This window comes from Girardinichthys multiradiatus, chromosome 11, assembly GCF_021462225.1.
Source record: "Girardinichthys multiradiatus isolate DD_20200921_A chromosome 11, DD_fGirMul_XY1, whole genome shotgun sequence".
Taxonomy (NCBI): Eukaryota; Metazoa; Chordata; class Actinopteri; order Cyprinodontiformes; family Goodeidae; genus Girardinichthys; species Girardinichthys multiradiatus.
In genome coordinates this window covers 32,105,333-32,119,414 of record NC_061804.1, presented here as the reverse complement: position 1 = coordinate 32,119,414, position 14,082 = coordinate 32,105,333, and the positions used below count along the sequence as shown (strand labels likewise).

Genomic DNA, 14,082 nt, shown 5'->3' with positions numbered 1-14,082 from the left:
ACAGTTTTTCTCTGTTCCAATAATAACAGACGTATGGACCCATCCTTTTGAACCCCGGACATATCCGAACATGGAGACTTGTTGCACTGTTTGCCACCTTTAATCAAACGAACCTTAAACTATGGCTTCAACTGGTGCATATTAAATATGGATTATTTATGGGTTCAGTGGATTATTTTCCATTGCTTACCAACAAATGAAGAATCAAGATGAATATGGCTGAAGAATCTAATTGTAAAGTGAACGCCCTGGAGGTGTGCTCTTTATACTGTAAACTAAAGCCCATGTATGATGAAAATACTTAGTCCACAGCTTTAGCTCCGAAAAGCCACCTGAGAAGAAATGTTAGCTTTTGAAAAGACACAACAGACTTGCTGAGAGCAGATCAGGTATGACTTTGGATTTCAGAAATAACAAATAATGTATCTATGTCCTTACTGATGTGTAAAAATTCATTAATGCATGGCATCCCAATTTTCCCATCTCCAACTGCATTCTCAACATACTACAAAAATTAAGACCATAAATAGACTTAAATACGCATCTAATGTGATCTCACTGGATAAAAGGATTGCAAACACCAAATCGATTCTAAATTAAACTATGTATTTATCTATGTTGTTGTCTGTAGCAATAGAACTTCCTATCTTAGTTCAAAGTACAAGTCTTAAGCAGAGATACATAGATGCACAGTGCCAAGCTTAAAGCTCTCACATTCATATCTGGGGATCATATAAAATAACTTGGACTAAAACAGAAACTAGACAGTGCTGTATCAAACAGCCTTTATTTTGGCCAAAATATTGGGCTGTTCTACACAACTAATCCAGAAATCCACACGCTTAAAATTTGAAATATTCTGCAGTATATAAAGAAAATGCACATTTTTTATTTAAGTGGTTTAAATTGCAAATATCTCATCTGAATAGCAGTTAACTTATTACAATATGACATCTTTCTAAGCAAACGTTTATTGACAACAACTTCACAGGACCACTTCAACATATCCAAGCTATCACTTTATTGCTTCTGTAGTTGTAAATTAGAAAAGAAACTAAAGCTAAAGTGAAAAGAAATGACCAAACTAGTTAACTATTTATTCTTGTTGGCCTGAATTCTGGCCTGAATTCATCAATTATTCTCTGTAGTACCATCTCTAAGACTGAGATGACCCTACTCCCTCTCAACCCTGAATAAAGGGAGGCATTATCAAACTTCACTCTCAGCAGTGCTAGATCCATTTGGTAAACAGCCTGTGTCCTACAGTAGTAATCAGAGGGTATTTTTGAGGGATTTGCTAGCTGGCTGGCCAGGAGGTATCCGCCGGAGTGATCTCTAATTGCTAGAAGCAGAGGGCTAGACTGCCTGGCGCTCTTTTGAAGCCATCGGCAGCAGGTTCCAGCCAGAGGAGCCAGCAGGGGGAAGCTTCCCACTGAGCCACTCTCTTTTTTTCTTTATTTACTTCTCTTTTTTGCCCTCACCATGACTTCATTCTGTTTTTCCTCTTTTTGGGCCTCCTCTTTCCATCCTGTTCTCTTTCTTTGCCTTTTCTTCTTTTACTATACACGCTCCCTTTTCACACACCCCCCCCCCCCCCCCCCCCTCCCTATGTCCCCCCTCTCCTCTCCTCTCCTACTCAGTCAATGAGCCAGCAATCACTTTGCAGACAGACATCCTCTGCTCAGTCGGCCATGTTCAATCCCTAGCACCGGTGGCTGATGAGGCATTGTGGTGACGTCAAATGCCACCGCTTTTCACTGAGCTGCACTCAACTTGTAGAGGTGCAGCTTTTGCTTCCCAGGTTACCGATCTCAAAGTGGCAGCCTTGTAGAAAATAATTAATGTAATGTGCAGAAAAGATGAAAGATAATGAGGCCAATTATTTTTTTTCTTCCCACCAAGTCAGGCCAGAGGGGCAAATTTATGTCAACTTGTTGGTGGATTGTGACACTTCCTACTATTCAAGCCTTTGTGACTTTAGGAGTGTCTCTGTCCTAAGGCTAAGACCTTCACATAGTTTTATAATATATACTGTGCAAACTAAGACAATTGTGCTGAAAGTGCTGTCTGCATTGGATTAAAAATTTACCCTTTGAGGATAAAAAGAAACACACACACGCACACACACGTTTTACTTTGTGCATTACACTGCATAGTCAGTTAAGGGTTTTAATGTTGAAGAAATGTTTGAAACAACTGAGATGTTACAATACAAACAGCTGGATGTTGTTTTGATATATTTAAGTTTATATATTGAGAAATAAATATGTTAAATGGAGAATGTTTGAGATTTTATTATTAAACGAATTAGCATTTATTACCACATAAACACACACAAAAGTACCAAAAACTGGTGCCGTTGAGTACTGGTATCAGTTCCTAGGTACCGAGTATCGGTACCGTAACGGTTTAAATGTGAAAGGTACCCATTCCTATGGGGAGTTAAATGAAAAAGAAAAACTGGTTTCAAACTTTTTACATAAAAATAAAAACTATATCCAGGCAAAATCATGGAACCAAGGAAGCCATGGAGAGGATTTCAGCAGGGTTAATACAGAGTGTTACACATAATACTTCCACGACTAACAAAACTACCCTTGGCTGAAGTCAACTAATCTGTTTGGCGCACTTCATTGTGACATGACCAATATTTGTTAGTGACAAGTAATGATGTGCTTGGTGTGTTTCACTTAGTAAAAAAAAAATGTATGTATCATTTTCTTTTCGTTTCCCAATTGCATAGTACTTTGTGTTGGTCGGTCACATTAAAAACTCCCAAAAAAATTTTTTGTAGCATTGTGACAAAATGTGAAAATGTTCGCAGCATATCAATACTTTTGCAAGGCCCTGCACATTAAAAAACATGCCATCATCCACATACACAATCTGTCAGAAACTCAACCAGTTTTCGCTTGCCTGCGATGCAGCCTGCTTAGTGTGACATTGACTCCTGGGTGCCAATTCCACACTGGGAGCTGCACTAGCTAGTTTGCTGCCAATCCAGGTAAAGAGATTACAGACACACACAATGCAGTCTTCTGTTCGTCTGCCAAGAAGAAAACCAGCCCTTTAAGCCATAGAAGAAGACGAAGAAAGAAAAAAAAAAAGACTACACAATTTCGCACAGCCTTGGCCCTTTCCTCGCGCACACATAAAAACCCAAGAAGTCCCTTCTTCTCTAGGAACACGGCTTCTAATGCGGCGCCTCGTTCAGTGGCTTTCTCGCACAAAGCAGCCTTGTGACTGGGACAATCCAGCCAGCATTTCTTTATTCTGGTCCCCAACACAGTTGCACATTACTATTACTTGCATCATTCAAAGAAAGGAGGAATTTGGCTCACAATCAGTCACACAGTCATTGTAATGCCACACTAATGGCGGCTGTCTGGTTACAAACTACTGTACAGAAATATGAAAGAAACTTACACTTGGATTTCATCAGCTTTCTTAATGGTGTAATTAAAAAAAAAGGTGAGGGAGAACACATGCATGCGAGTGTGCGTCATCCAAAAGAGATATAGATGCTACCTGGAATACTTGGAGCTTGAAACTTTTGACACTTGATGAAAATTGCAGGTTGTTACCCTGTGCATATTTAGAGTGGGAATCAAACTCACTGTGATGTGCAACTTTTGACCCAATTAATCAGCTACTTATAACTGTGTAATGAGTGTAATTTAGCATTCAGATTGCTATGCACTAATTTGCTTTGTATATACTTAACATTTTTTTGGATTTGTATAGAAGGTGTAAAGATGAGAAGCAGCTTGTAAATCAGAATCAGAAAAAAGTTTATATTTATTTTATAAATCAGGTTTTAAATAGGTCCCTTGTGGATTATATGTGTACGTTCCAGCAAAATGTGCCAATAAAGAGAGCGAAAATGTGCTGAGGAGAGATGGTTAATTTTTGTATGGTAGAGCAAAGCATAAAAGACATGTATAAGGTGCTAGATCCATCCACCAGCGTCTAAAGCTTTCTCTCGCAAATTAAACTGTAATGCTTTGGTGCATAATGATAGCTGCCACTCTTTCATCACAGCCATCATAGCCTTCATTCCCCTCATGCAGGAGATGCCTTTTTTACCTCGCCAACACTCTTCTTGGCACTACCAATTGTGTTTGACAGTAAAATCACATTTTAGATCATAGATCATGTGTCAGTCAGCCAAACAGGAGGTGGTAAAAAGATGACAGAATGATTTTTACTCAGGGCTATTCCAAAAAGCTTTTGTTTCCCACCCTGCGCAGTCTGTCTTGTCACCCAGGAGTCATGGGAAGGGTGCTGGGAATGATGACAAGTATGTGCAGATGGCAACATGTGCTCATGGCCTTGTCCCAGGCTGGGATTTTATTTTTTAGGGACTGTGCAGTCCAGTAACAAGATGGGTTAAGCATATCTCATAAAAAAATAAGTGCTGACAAATGCAAGCATGTCTGGTTTTTCTCTTTTTCCATCCCAAGATGAATGTCGGGAGAAGAAGCGAAGGTTGAAGGAAGGCGGAGTGGCGGGGGACACTGCAGGGGAACATGTAACAATGGGCGCCCTCTGGCATCAACCTCTGGACAGCTCAACCCGCTCACCAAAGACACTATACTCACCCACAATGAACTGCTGCGGTGGGAAGGCAAGCTTTAGAGAGTTCAATTTCCAACACAATTGGCTGTATTCTCATCCTTTAAATGCCAAGAAGATGGTGTGCAGCGTGTGCCTTTGTGTGGAGAGCTTTGCTTACAGCGAGTGTCCTCTAGCAGGAGGGGAAAAAGACAAGAGAAAGAGAAAGATGGCAAAGACAGGCAAGCAGGCAGGCAGGCAGGATGGGGAGACGGCGCAGAGACAGAAATAGTGCAACTGTGCAAAAGAAAAGGAAGAACGGGTAAGAGTGAATGACAGGGAGAGATAGAGTTCGGAAACAAAGATGCAGTGGAAACGAGAAGGGTAGGTTGTCGCTTCGCCAGGCTCGTGAGGACCATCTGAAGGACAAAGCTACTACTAGTGGAGTGTGACGTTTGTCGTCTATCTAATTCACCACAGCACCAAAAAAAAAACCACTAATAATCAGGCATCGATCAAGCAGTTAATATGTAATAAACTACTCAAAACAAAACCATATACATTCAGGCCAACACAGACTCTAAGAAAAATGAAAAAAATAAAATAAAGAAATGGACACAAAAATATTGTGATCAACTTTGAAGCCATAGCAACCACAGACAGAGGCCAGTAATTTTATTTCCCTAACAATACCACACCATATGTTGCGGAAGAATTTCTACCTCTTCAATCATTTCACATATTTCCATGTTCCAATAAGTCTTGCAGGATATGTCTCTAACAGTATTGCACATCTCTATACTGAAACTTCTGACCATTTCATTCTTCAAGCTGAGTCAAACTGGACGTACATTTGATTTAAGTCTTGCCACAGATTCGATTGTTTGCTTGATTGGATTTAAGTCCAGACTAGAGAAAAGCATCCCCACAGCATCATGCTGCCACCATCGAGTTTCATGGTGTGAACGTCTGCTCTGGATTGTGTTGATTTCGATGTTGATGTAGTTTTCCACCACACAGTGTTCTGCATGTGAGACAAAAAGTGAAGTTTTGGTCTCATCTGAGCAGAACAACTTGTACATGTTTGCTGTGTCCCTTATATGGCCTTTTCTTATCACTACAGCAACTTCCTTTTTTTGACTTTTCTGTGGTTTGGTCAATCACATAAAATTCCAATAAAATACAATAAAGTTCTTCGTTGAAATGTGACAAAATGTGAAAAGGTTTCCCCCACTGTAACCTTAACAGTGTACAAGCAACTGTAAACATTAGTATCCTTTTTTCCTATTCTGTCTAAAAAAAAACTATCTGCCTTCTTCGCTCTTGTTACGCATTATAAGTCACAGTTGGTAGAGCAGCTCCATGCATACATTGTACGTCATTGTTGTAAAGTGCAGCATCTAAATATTATTCCAGGTGTAAGAATTAATTTTTATCTATAAATGCGCTCTTCATCAAGCTGCTTTCAAAGCACAGTATGCTCTACCTGAACTATTATTTTTAAGGGTTTGCAATTACAGAAACAGCAAACCTCTATCTAAGGAGGACTCTTCAGTGTAGCATTTGATCCGCTGAATAAATAATTTTATTTTTAGCAATTGCAGCAGTGCAGCAGAAAGAAAATGAATTATTTTTTCATGACTCAATCTGTAAGATAAAATGAAACAGGTGGGAAATTGATTTGGACTGCAAGCTGCCAGATGCCTATCACTGGCTCTGGATTATGTGGTAGAGCGAGCCCAGGAACCAGTTTCACTCATATTATATTCATTGTTGTTTCCGTTGTGGTCACAGGGCAACTGAACCATTAATATTACACAGTTGCACCAATGGCTTGGATGAATTATTGAGATTCTCTTATTGGACTTTAATATTATATGCAACTCATTCGGAAGACCTGCTGTGGTTTTAAGATGAAAACAGCAAGCATCTCCTGTTTTGCATCTCCAGGGTGGACAAACCAGAACCTGCTGGTGGAGCTGCACCTGCCTTCTTACACCGCGTCACACTCAATATAAGTATGTCATTAGAAAAGAAATTGCCAAGGAGGCTCTTTCTCCATCACTGTCTTTATTTGAAGGGCATTTAGCTGTCCAAAGGCAAACGCATGTCTCGTACACATACACACAACACACACACACTCCAAGAGGCGCCCGGAGCTTTTCGGAGAGCGGCTGGCGATGCAGCAGACAGGAGAGCAAAAGAGTGAGAAATAAGAGAGACTGCGAAAAAAGCCTTCGTCTCACAGCAGACCTCACACTGGGTTCTGTCACTACAGATCAAAATCCCCTCAAAGCCATAGATCACTTCCACTAAAGTTCACATGTTTCACACTTAGGAACTGTTTACCAGACTCAAAGAGTTTATCTGCACACCACACTCTCAAAGAATACACACACATCTATGAATGCAAAAACAGCTGAAAAGGAAAAAAGTTTTCGAGGTACAGCCAAAACGCATTTAAAAATGTATTAAAAAAAAAGAACAATGGCTCAGTGCAAACAAATATTTACACCTTTATGGTGGAGCAGTGCTCAGCCCAGTACAAAGAAATGGTGTGATGGCAGCTCTGCCTACAAGTGAGCTGACTAGTGTGACAACTAGATGAGTGTCTGCCCCTTTTTCTCGCTGAATACCTGTCAGTGCCTGCCGACTGCTCACGCACACCCACGTAAACAGTTGGTGACGGTCTGCTTTAAAAAAAGTTACTTTACTGTACTGGTGAGCCATCAGGGCCAACACTGAAGGGCCTAAACTGATCAGAACAAAAAAAAGCTATATTATTTAATAATATTTTTAAAATGTATTAAAATAATAAGGGGGATGCTTCTCTATGATATAAAAGGGTAAAATTAGCTTGATTTAGGGTGTCTTTGAATGTGCTGAGCCTTACTGTCTTTCCGTGCTTGGAAAATAATCAGCCAATCATAGGTTTGTGTCTTTGGCAGATGTTTTCCTCTTGGGGCAAATATCCTGTTGCTTATCTTAAACTAAATAATAGTGTAAATTCTCATTGACGTTTATATTCAGTTATATTCTATTATGGTTTCAGTAGGCATTTTCTTTGCTAGTCTAAAGTACTCTAGCTGAGCTAGTGATCACTGTCACAAACCCCTTGTCCGTTGCAGGGACCCCTTTTCCATTTCACTCAGGATTCTGCATGTTTTGACACAAATGTACCCCAGTAATTTCAATTTCCCGGGTCCACACTTTCCTGGAAAGTCCAGTTAGGACTTTCAGAATACCCTGGGATTGTTGAGGGGTGGGGTTATGTCCTGAGCAAGGATGATTGGTGGAGCCTTTCTTGCAGTGCTTAGACATCTGCTCACCCATCATATTTAAGACCTCAGTGCTGTTTTCTACTTCATACAAGATTCATATTTAAGTGTACTTTTACAATTACAATGTTGTACAACACCACATGCAAAAAATCAGTTGTGGGTTCTCCATCTTGTTTTGTGAACCAATGTTGGGATACAGGCTTCTCGGTTGGGCTTTGTTTTTTATGGCTTTTGGTTTCTCATCCAACCATCACATGAGAACAAGACACCAAAATACTCCTCCGCCTGAGGTAGAGACTGACCCCCAACTCAGATGGCGCAGTCCACCTTTTTCTGGTCGAGAACCATGGCCTCAGACTTATAGGAGCTGACTCTCATCACAACGACTTTACGCTCAGTAAAGTCCTCCATCCAACATTGAAGAGGCGTGCCAACCATGACAGCTCGACAATGTCCAGAGCCTTTAGGCCTTTAGAAACTCAGGTCGAATCTCATCCACAACAAGCAACCTCTACCACAGTGATGGAATCGCATTCTTGCACGTCTTTAGGCTCTGCCTCCTCCAAGGAAGACATTGTGAACAGATTGAAAGGATCCTCAAAGTGCTCCTTTCGCTGCCTGATGATGTCCTCAGGCCAGGTCAGCAGTTCTCCTCCCAAAGCATACACAGTTTGGGATCCTTCTGGCCACCTGGTACCTGTCCCCAAGGACAACCAAGCCCTAAAGGACTCCTTCTTCAGCCTGACAGCTTCCATCACCACTGATGTCCGCCAGTAACTCTGGGTTCCGCCGCAAAAGGCACCAATACTGGAATTCGCATCTGCAACAGAGGCCCTGAACATGGTCCATTCTAATTTCATGTGCTCAACCTCCTTCGGGACAAGAGAGAAATTCTTTTAGAGGTCTGAATTAAAGAACATTCAGGACAGGTTCCCAGCTCAACCTCACCACCCGTTTGGGTTTAGCAGGTCTGCCTGGCAGCCTTCCCTGCCACCGGATCCAACTCACTGCCAGGTGGTAATTGGCTGACGGCTCTGCACCTCTCTACACCTGAGTGTCCAAGACGTAAAGCTGCAGGTCTGCTGATGCAATTACAAAATTGATCATTGACTCTTGGCCCAAGGTTGCCTTGTACCAAGTACACCTATAAACCACCTTGGGCTTGAACATGCTCTTTGTTATGGATACTTCGTGCCTTGCACAGAAGTCCAACAACAAGACACCAGTCAACTATTTGTAGCTGGTACTGCTCAACCTAACACACTAGCTCCTTATCTACCAGTGAGGTGACATTCTACATCCCCAAAGCCAGATATTGTCACCAGGAATTACCATGCTAAGGACGTTGCCCTTGCCTTAGTTGTGGAAAAAAGCTCCATGGAGCTGTAAATACTTTGAGACTCCAAGTTGCTAATAGCTGCGCAAAACACTAAAACACAAAAGGTCGTCCCAAGGCAAGGATCACATTGACACTTTGGGAATTCACAGACAGATCATTGACATATTAATAAACAGTATGGATACAGTTCTAATTAAACATACATGGTGAGTAAACAGATTAGGCTTTGCACCTTTTGTTGCAGTCATTTTCCAATGGATGTTTAACATGTTTCATTTCCATTTTGTTCCAATACATGTTCCAATAATGACACACCAAATTGTTTGCTGCAATGCATGATTATGTTTGGCAGTTATCTGTTTATCTTTCCGTTGAAAGATAGGCTTTTTAGTCCTGTCTTTATTGACAGGACTTCTTTAAATAACGTAGGCGAAATGTAACAAAACAAGAAAATGTTATTGTGTTTAAAACTCTAGCTGGCTGTCACACGCCAAAGACAAGGCGGAAGCATTACAAGCAAAAACCTGAAAAATATATTTACGTAAGAAAGCCACTACATGATAAAAGCATAAAAACACAAATGCAGCAGAGGCAGAAGGACAAAGAACAAGAAGAAGCAAAACCAACTCTGACTGGATTCAGGCAAAAACCTGTGATACACAGAAATTCCTTGTATGTCCAAAAACGTACTTGGCAATAAAGCTTTTCTGATTCTGATTCTGATAAAATTTAACAGAGTCCATTTCCATCTGTGTGATAAATATGGATCTTCAACTGGAACTTTGCAGCCTGCTGAAGAGGAGGACCACATGCGGGCTAAACCCAGACAGGAAAAACACCTAGGTAAGGCAGAGTTCAGTGCTAAAAAGACTGGTGGTGGGAAGCAATATAGGAAAAAGCAGGATGGACTACATATGATCACAAAAATAAAACTTTAGGTTTTGTCTGTGTGAGGAGTAAACCTCTGGATGAGATTCATAGCCTTCTACATCTCCTGTTCTGATGCTGGTAGGCCTGCAGTCTATAAGTATGCAGGTCTGTCACCCTACCTGATCTGCACTAAATGCAAGGATATTAGGTTGTTTGTGTAAAGGTCTAACGGCACCACTGCTGTACACTAACTAGAGCGTGGAGCTATAAGTGACCCATCTTAACCTCAATTGTTTAAAACCAGGCCTAAAACTGCACTGGTGAGACTAAAACAAATCATAAAACAACTGCATTGTGGTGCAGGGAGGAAACCTGTCTTTGGAAAGTCCTCTGCATGAGAGAGAAATGTCCCCCTCATCTCAGATAAGGAGCTGATGAGATGGAGCGATAAAGTCAGTGCTTCTCCTGCGTTTTATCTGATGCTGTTATCTGACTGCACAGCACCCACCATCTCGCCATCTTTACACCCTTTAAGCACCTCTCTGAAACACTCACACGTGTCTCATCTCACACACACATACACACACACACACACACTCAGGGGTGGCGTCCAACACTCAAACATTCTAAACACCGTACCAGCTTATTGATTACTTTGACACGCTCCCATTGTTGAACAGATGGTACACCTAATATCATGTGAAATGGAACTGTTCTGTGTTATCTCATGGGGAAAGGACATAAAATGTTTTCTCAATTCTTTTCTGAAAAGCTGCACCAAAGAAGGAGCTTTGCACTTACCTCTATGTCTGTTAGTAGTCTTATCAAACATAAGCATGGCGTCATCGACCTGAAAGACACAAGAGCAACATTGGCATTAGCTTAATCTTTGTATCAAGTACCTCACATCACCTCCTCCCTATTCAGTCTCATCTCATCTACTTGCTGTCATTACTCTTCGAATATATATTCTTACTGCTTCACACTTATTTCTTTCTAAGCACCTCTCTCCCATGCAATCATTCGGTGATCACAGGATTATCATCAGGTTACTGCTCCCCTCCTCGTTTGTACGCTGTAATTTTAGATATTACAGGAAATTATGCAATCTCTGCGGTGTTACTCTTTGTCTGGATTAGAGTAGCGACCAGGGAGAAAATTAACAATAATGGCCAGCGGTTAAAAAAAATAGAAACAGTGTTGACATTATGCTATTTTTTTCTTGTTGACGAATACCAACGTCCAGTCTTGGAGAGAAGAGTGACAGATAGACACATTACACTAAGCGGGAGAGAGACAAATGGGACCCTTCCTCATCTCCCAGCCGCAGCAGAAGCAGCATCCACAATAATATCATCCTTCATCATCTCCAATAAAGCCACACACAGACAGACAGCATTTCTTCTTCAGACATCCCTGACAAACTCATCTTTCTTTAACTCTGATGAAATGCTTAAAAAACAGACTGAGGCATGCTCATTTAGCCTGTGATTTTGTCTTACAGAGAAAAAAAATAGTAGACAGCATCAGCGGATAGAAACAAAGAGGGAACGCTGTGCGCTTCTCACTCCCTGGTTATGGTCTCTAGGTACGTGTAACAGTGCAAAGAGGAGGCTTAATGCTGTGCACAAGTACGCATGCATCTGTGTTTTTCATGGGAGGGCTGCAAAGCTTCAGGAGGAGATGGAAACAAACAAGAATAGGGGTCTCGCTGAAGCCGAACTGTCTGATTGGATAAAGAGAAGTGCCTGGCAGCCAGGCAGACTAACGCTGGCACACTATTCATGCCACCCTCTTGCCACACATTTGGCACACAAGACGTTGGCACAGCTTGTGGGGCCCAGTTACTTGCTGCACGGCTCACAGGCTACATGCAGCTCCAAGGCACTTCATTTGCACCTCCCTAAAATATTTCCAATTTGGCGAAAAAAATAGAGGGCAACGCACAGGGACCTTCAGTAACCTATATACACAGTTCACCTAATTGTAAATTGTTCATTATTCTTATGAGGAAATGAAGAAATGGAGAAAGGAGAAATAGGCAATTTGCAGATCTGCTGGCCAAATCTGGTCTCCAGGTGTGCTTTAAGGGGTTTTGTGTGTTGTTGAATTAAACATACAAATAATATTGCTGGCTTACAGGAACCGAATGCAACAGAGTGAAAATCTTTCCTGTGATGATTCCTCTTTGGTTGAACAACTAACATGAAGAAAGAAACAGAAAGGAAAGAAAAATGAAATATTAGGCTGTTCAAAAAATAGTAGAGGGAGAATCATGATTGGTTTCTAGACAAAACCCTTACAGGCTTCAGCTTGCATTAGCAGAGCAAAAAGTACAGACAAGCAGAGCATGTGAGGGGTTCACAATAAAGATTTGGAGAATGGGGTTTAAATTCACCCGAACTGCTGCAGATTCCTCTACAATCACTAACAAAGTTATTATTTTCTCTGAATTGTTTCCTTTGCTCGGAAAAACAACAGAAGCACACAACAATGTGGAAAAAACAATAAAGTTTCAGTGTGTGAAAAATGTGCTTTAGGATGACTATGTGGTTGGAAATCATTACAGCGTTGTACAAATAAAAAACTGACAAAGCAATATTGCCGACAGTAACAGTTTTATAAACAAGCATTTATATTGTCACACAATGTAACCTCTGTCTAATGCCAGGCAATCAAATGGAAATCACATTAAAGTGGGATAAGTGAAATTTGTAGTACTAGGGGTTATGATTTTATTGGCAGAGTCTGAAGAACAAAGAGAAACCTTGTGTTTGTTTATCTTCAATACAATAACTCCATTGTTACATTCGGTACCACTTGACCTTTGCTCAATTAAAGGTGAGAGAACTTTTGTTCAATCCACTTTTTTTCCCCCCTTGGTGGATTTCTGCTCATAAAACCAGAAACGGTTTCTTATGTCTCTTACATTTGACAGCGTGAAAGCTGCACTGCAGAACTAAGATGGAATGGCATGTTTACCAACTATGGGAAACGTTTCTTTTGACAAGCGTGGCCGACGGTTTGTGATCACTTACATGGGAGACAAAAATTTATAGCATTTGACTTCTGTCACCTAATGCCAGTAATGCTGGAATGGCCAACTGAGATGATACTTTATGCATCGGTAAACATGCAGACAAAACGCCGAGAAAAGAATCTCAGTTTCCTTTAAGGCATGAATAAATGGAAGGATCTTTATAAAACACTACTGTGGCCAATTAAAATCAACTATACGAAACCCACTGTTCCCCTCTTGCACATTTTGCTCTCATTTTGATTCTCAACTTAGTTTGGTGTGTAACTTTTATAATGATTTATAAGCTAAATATGCTAGATCATGTTTTTAAAACAAGCAATCATGACCACAAGAGACAAGACTGAGCTTAAATACGATATTTGGACTCACATAACATCTACTCCTGGTCTATAAAATTTTTAGTCTATTCCAAATTGTTCTAGAAGCTTCCAGAATATAGCCACGTATACCCCAATGTTTCTGATACCCTTCTGTATATTACTTTAGATGTACAGAAGCATAAAATAACTTGGAAGCACCAGCGACTAAATATTTTAACTAACTAATATTAAGCAACAGTGTGTTCCTCAGTATACAGTGCCTTGCAAAAGTATTCACTCCTCTTGGCATTTGTCATATTTTATTGCCCCAAGACATTTTTTGTGCACATGCAGTTACAGCTGTAAGTCGCTTTCGATAAGTCTCTATGAGCTCACTGCATCTGGGATTTTTGCCCATTCCTCAAGGCAAATCTGCTCCAGCTCCTTTACCTTGAATGTTTTTCGCTGGTAACAGTGATCTTCAAGTCTCACCACATAATCTTAAATTGAGGTCTTGACTTTGACTAAGTCAGTCCAAGACATTTAATGTTTCCCCTTAAACCAACACTCAATTTTGCTTTAGCAGTATGCTTCAAATCATTGTCCTGCTGGAAGGTGAACCTCAGACACAGTCTTAAATAACAGTCAGACTGACAGATTTTGCTCAAGAATATCCCAGTATTTAGCACCATTCATCTT

The 14,082-nt window shown here is 40.7% G+C and overlaps 1 protein-coding gene across 9 annotated transcripts in view; it reads right to left on the bottom strand.

Annotated features, from left to right (window-relative positions):
- Positions 1–14,082, bottom strand: part of msi2b (musashi RNA-binding protein 2b) — a 344,415-nt gene that overhangs the window by 140,173 nt on the left and 190,160 nt on the right. For all 9 annotated transcript variants that reach the window (XM_047379919.1, XM_047379921.1, XM_047379922.1 and 6 more), the window contains exon 7: positions 10,846–10,894. In XM_047379919.1, coding sequence (XP_047235875.1) covers positions 10,846–10,894 — 49 coding nt within the window. The remainder of the gene's footprint in view (positions 1–10,845; positions 10,895–14,082) is intronic.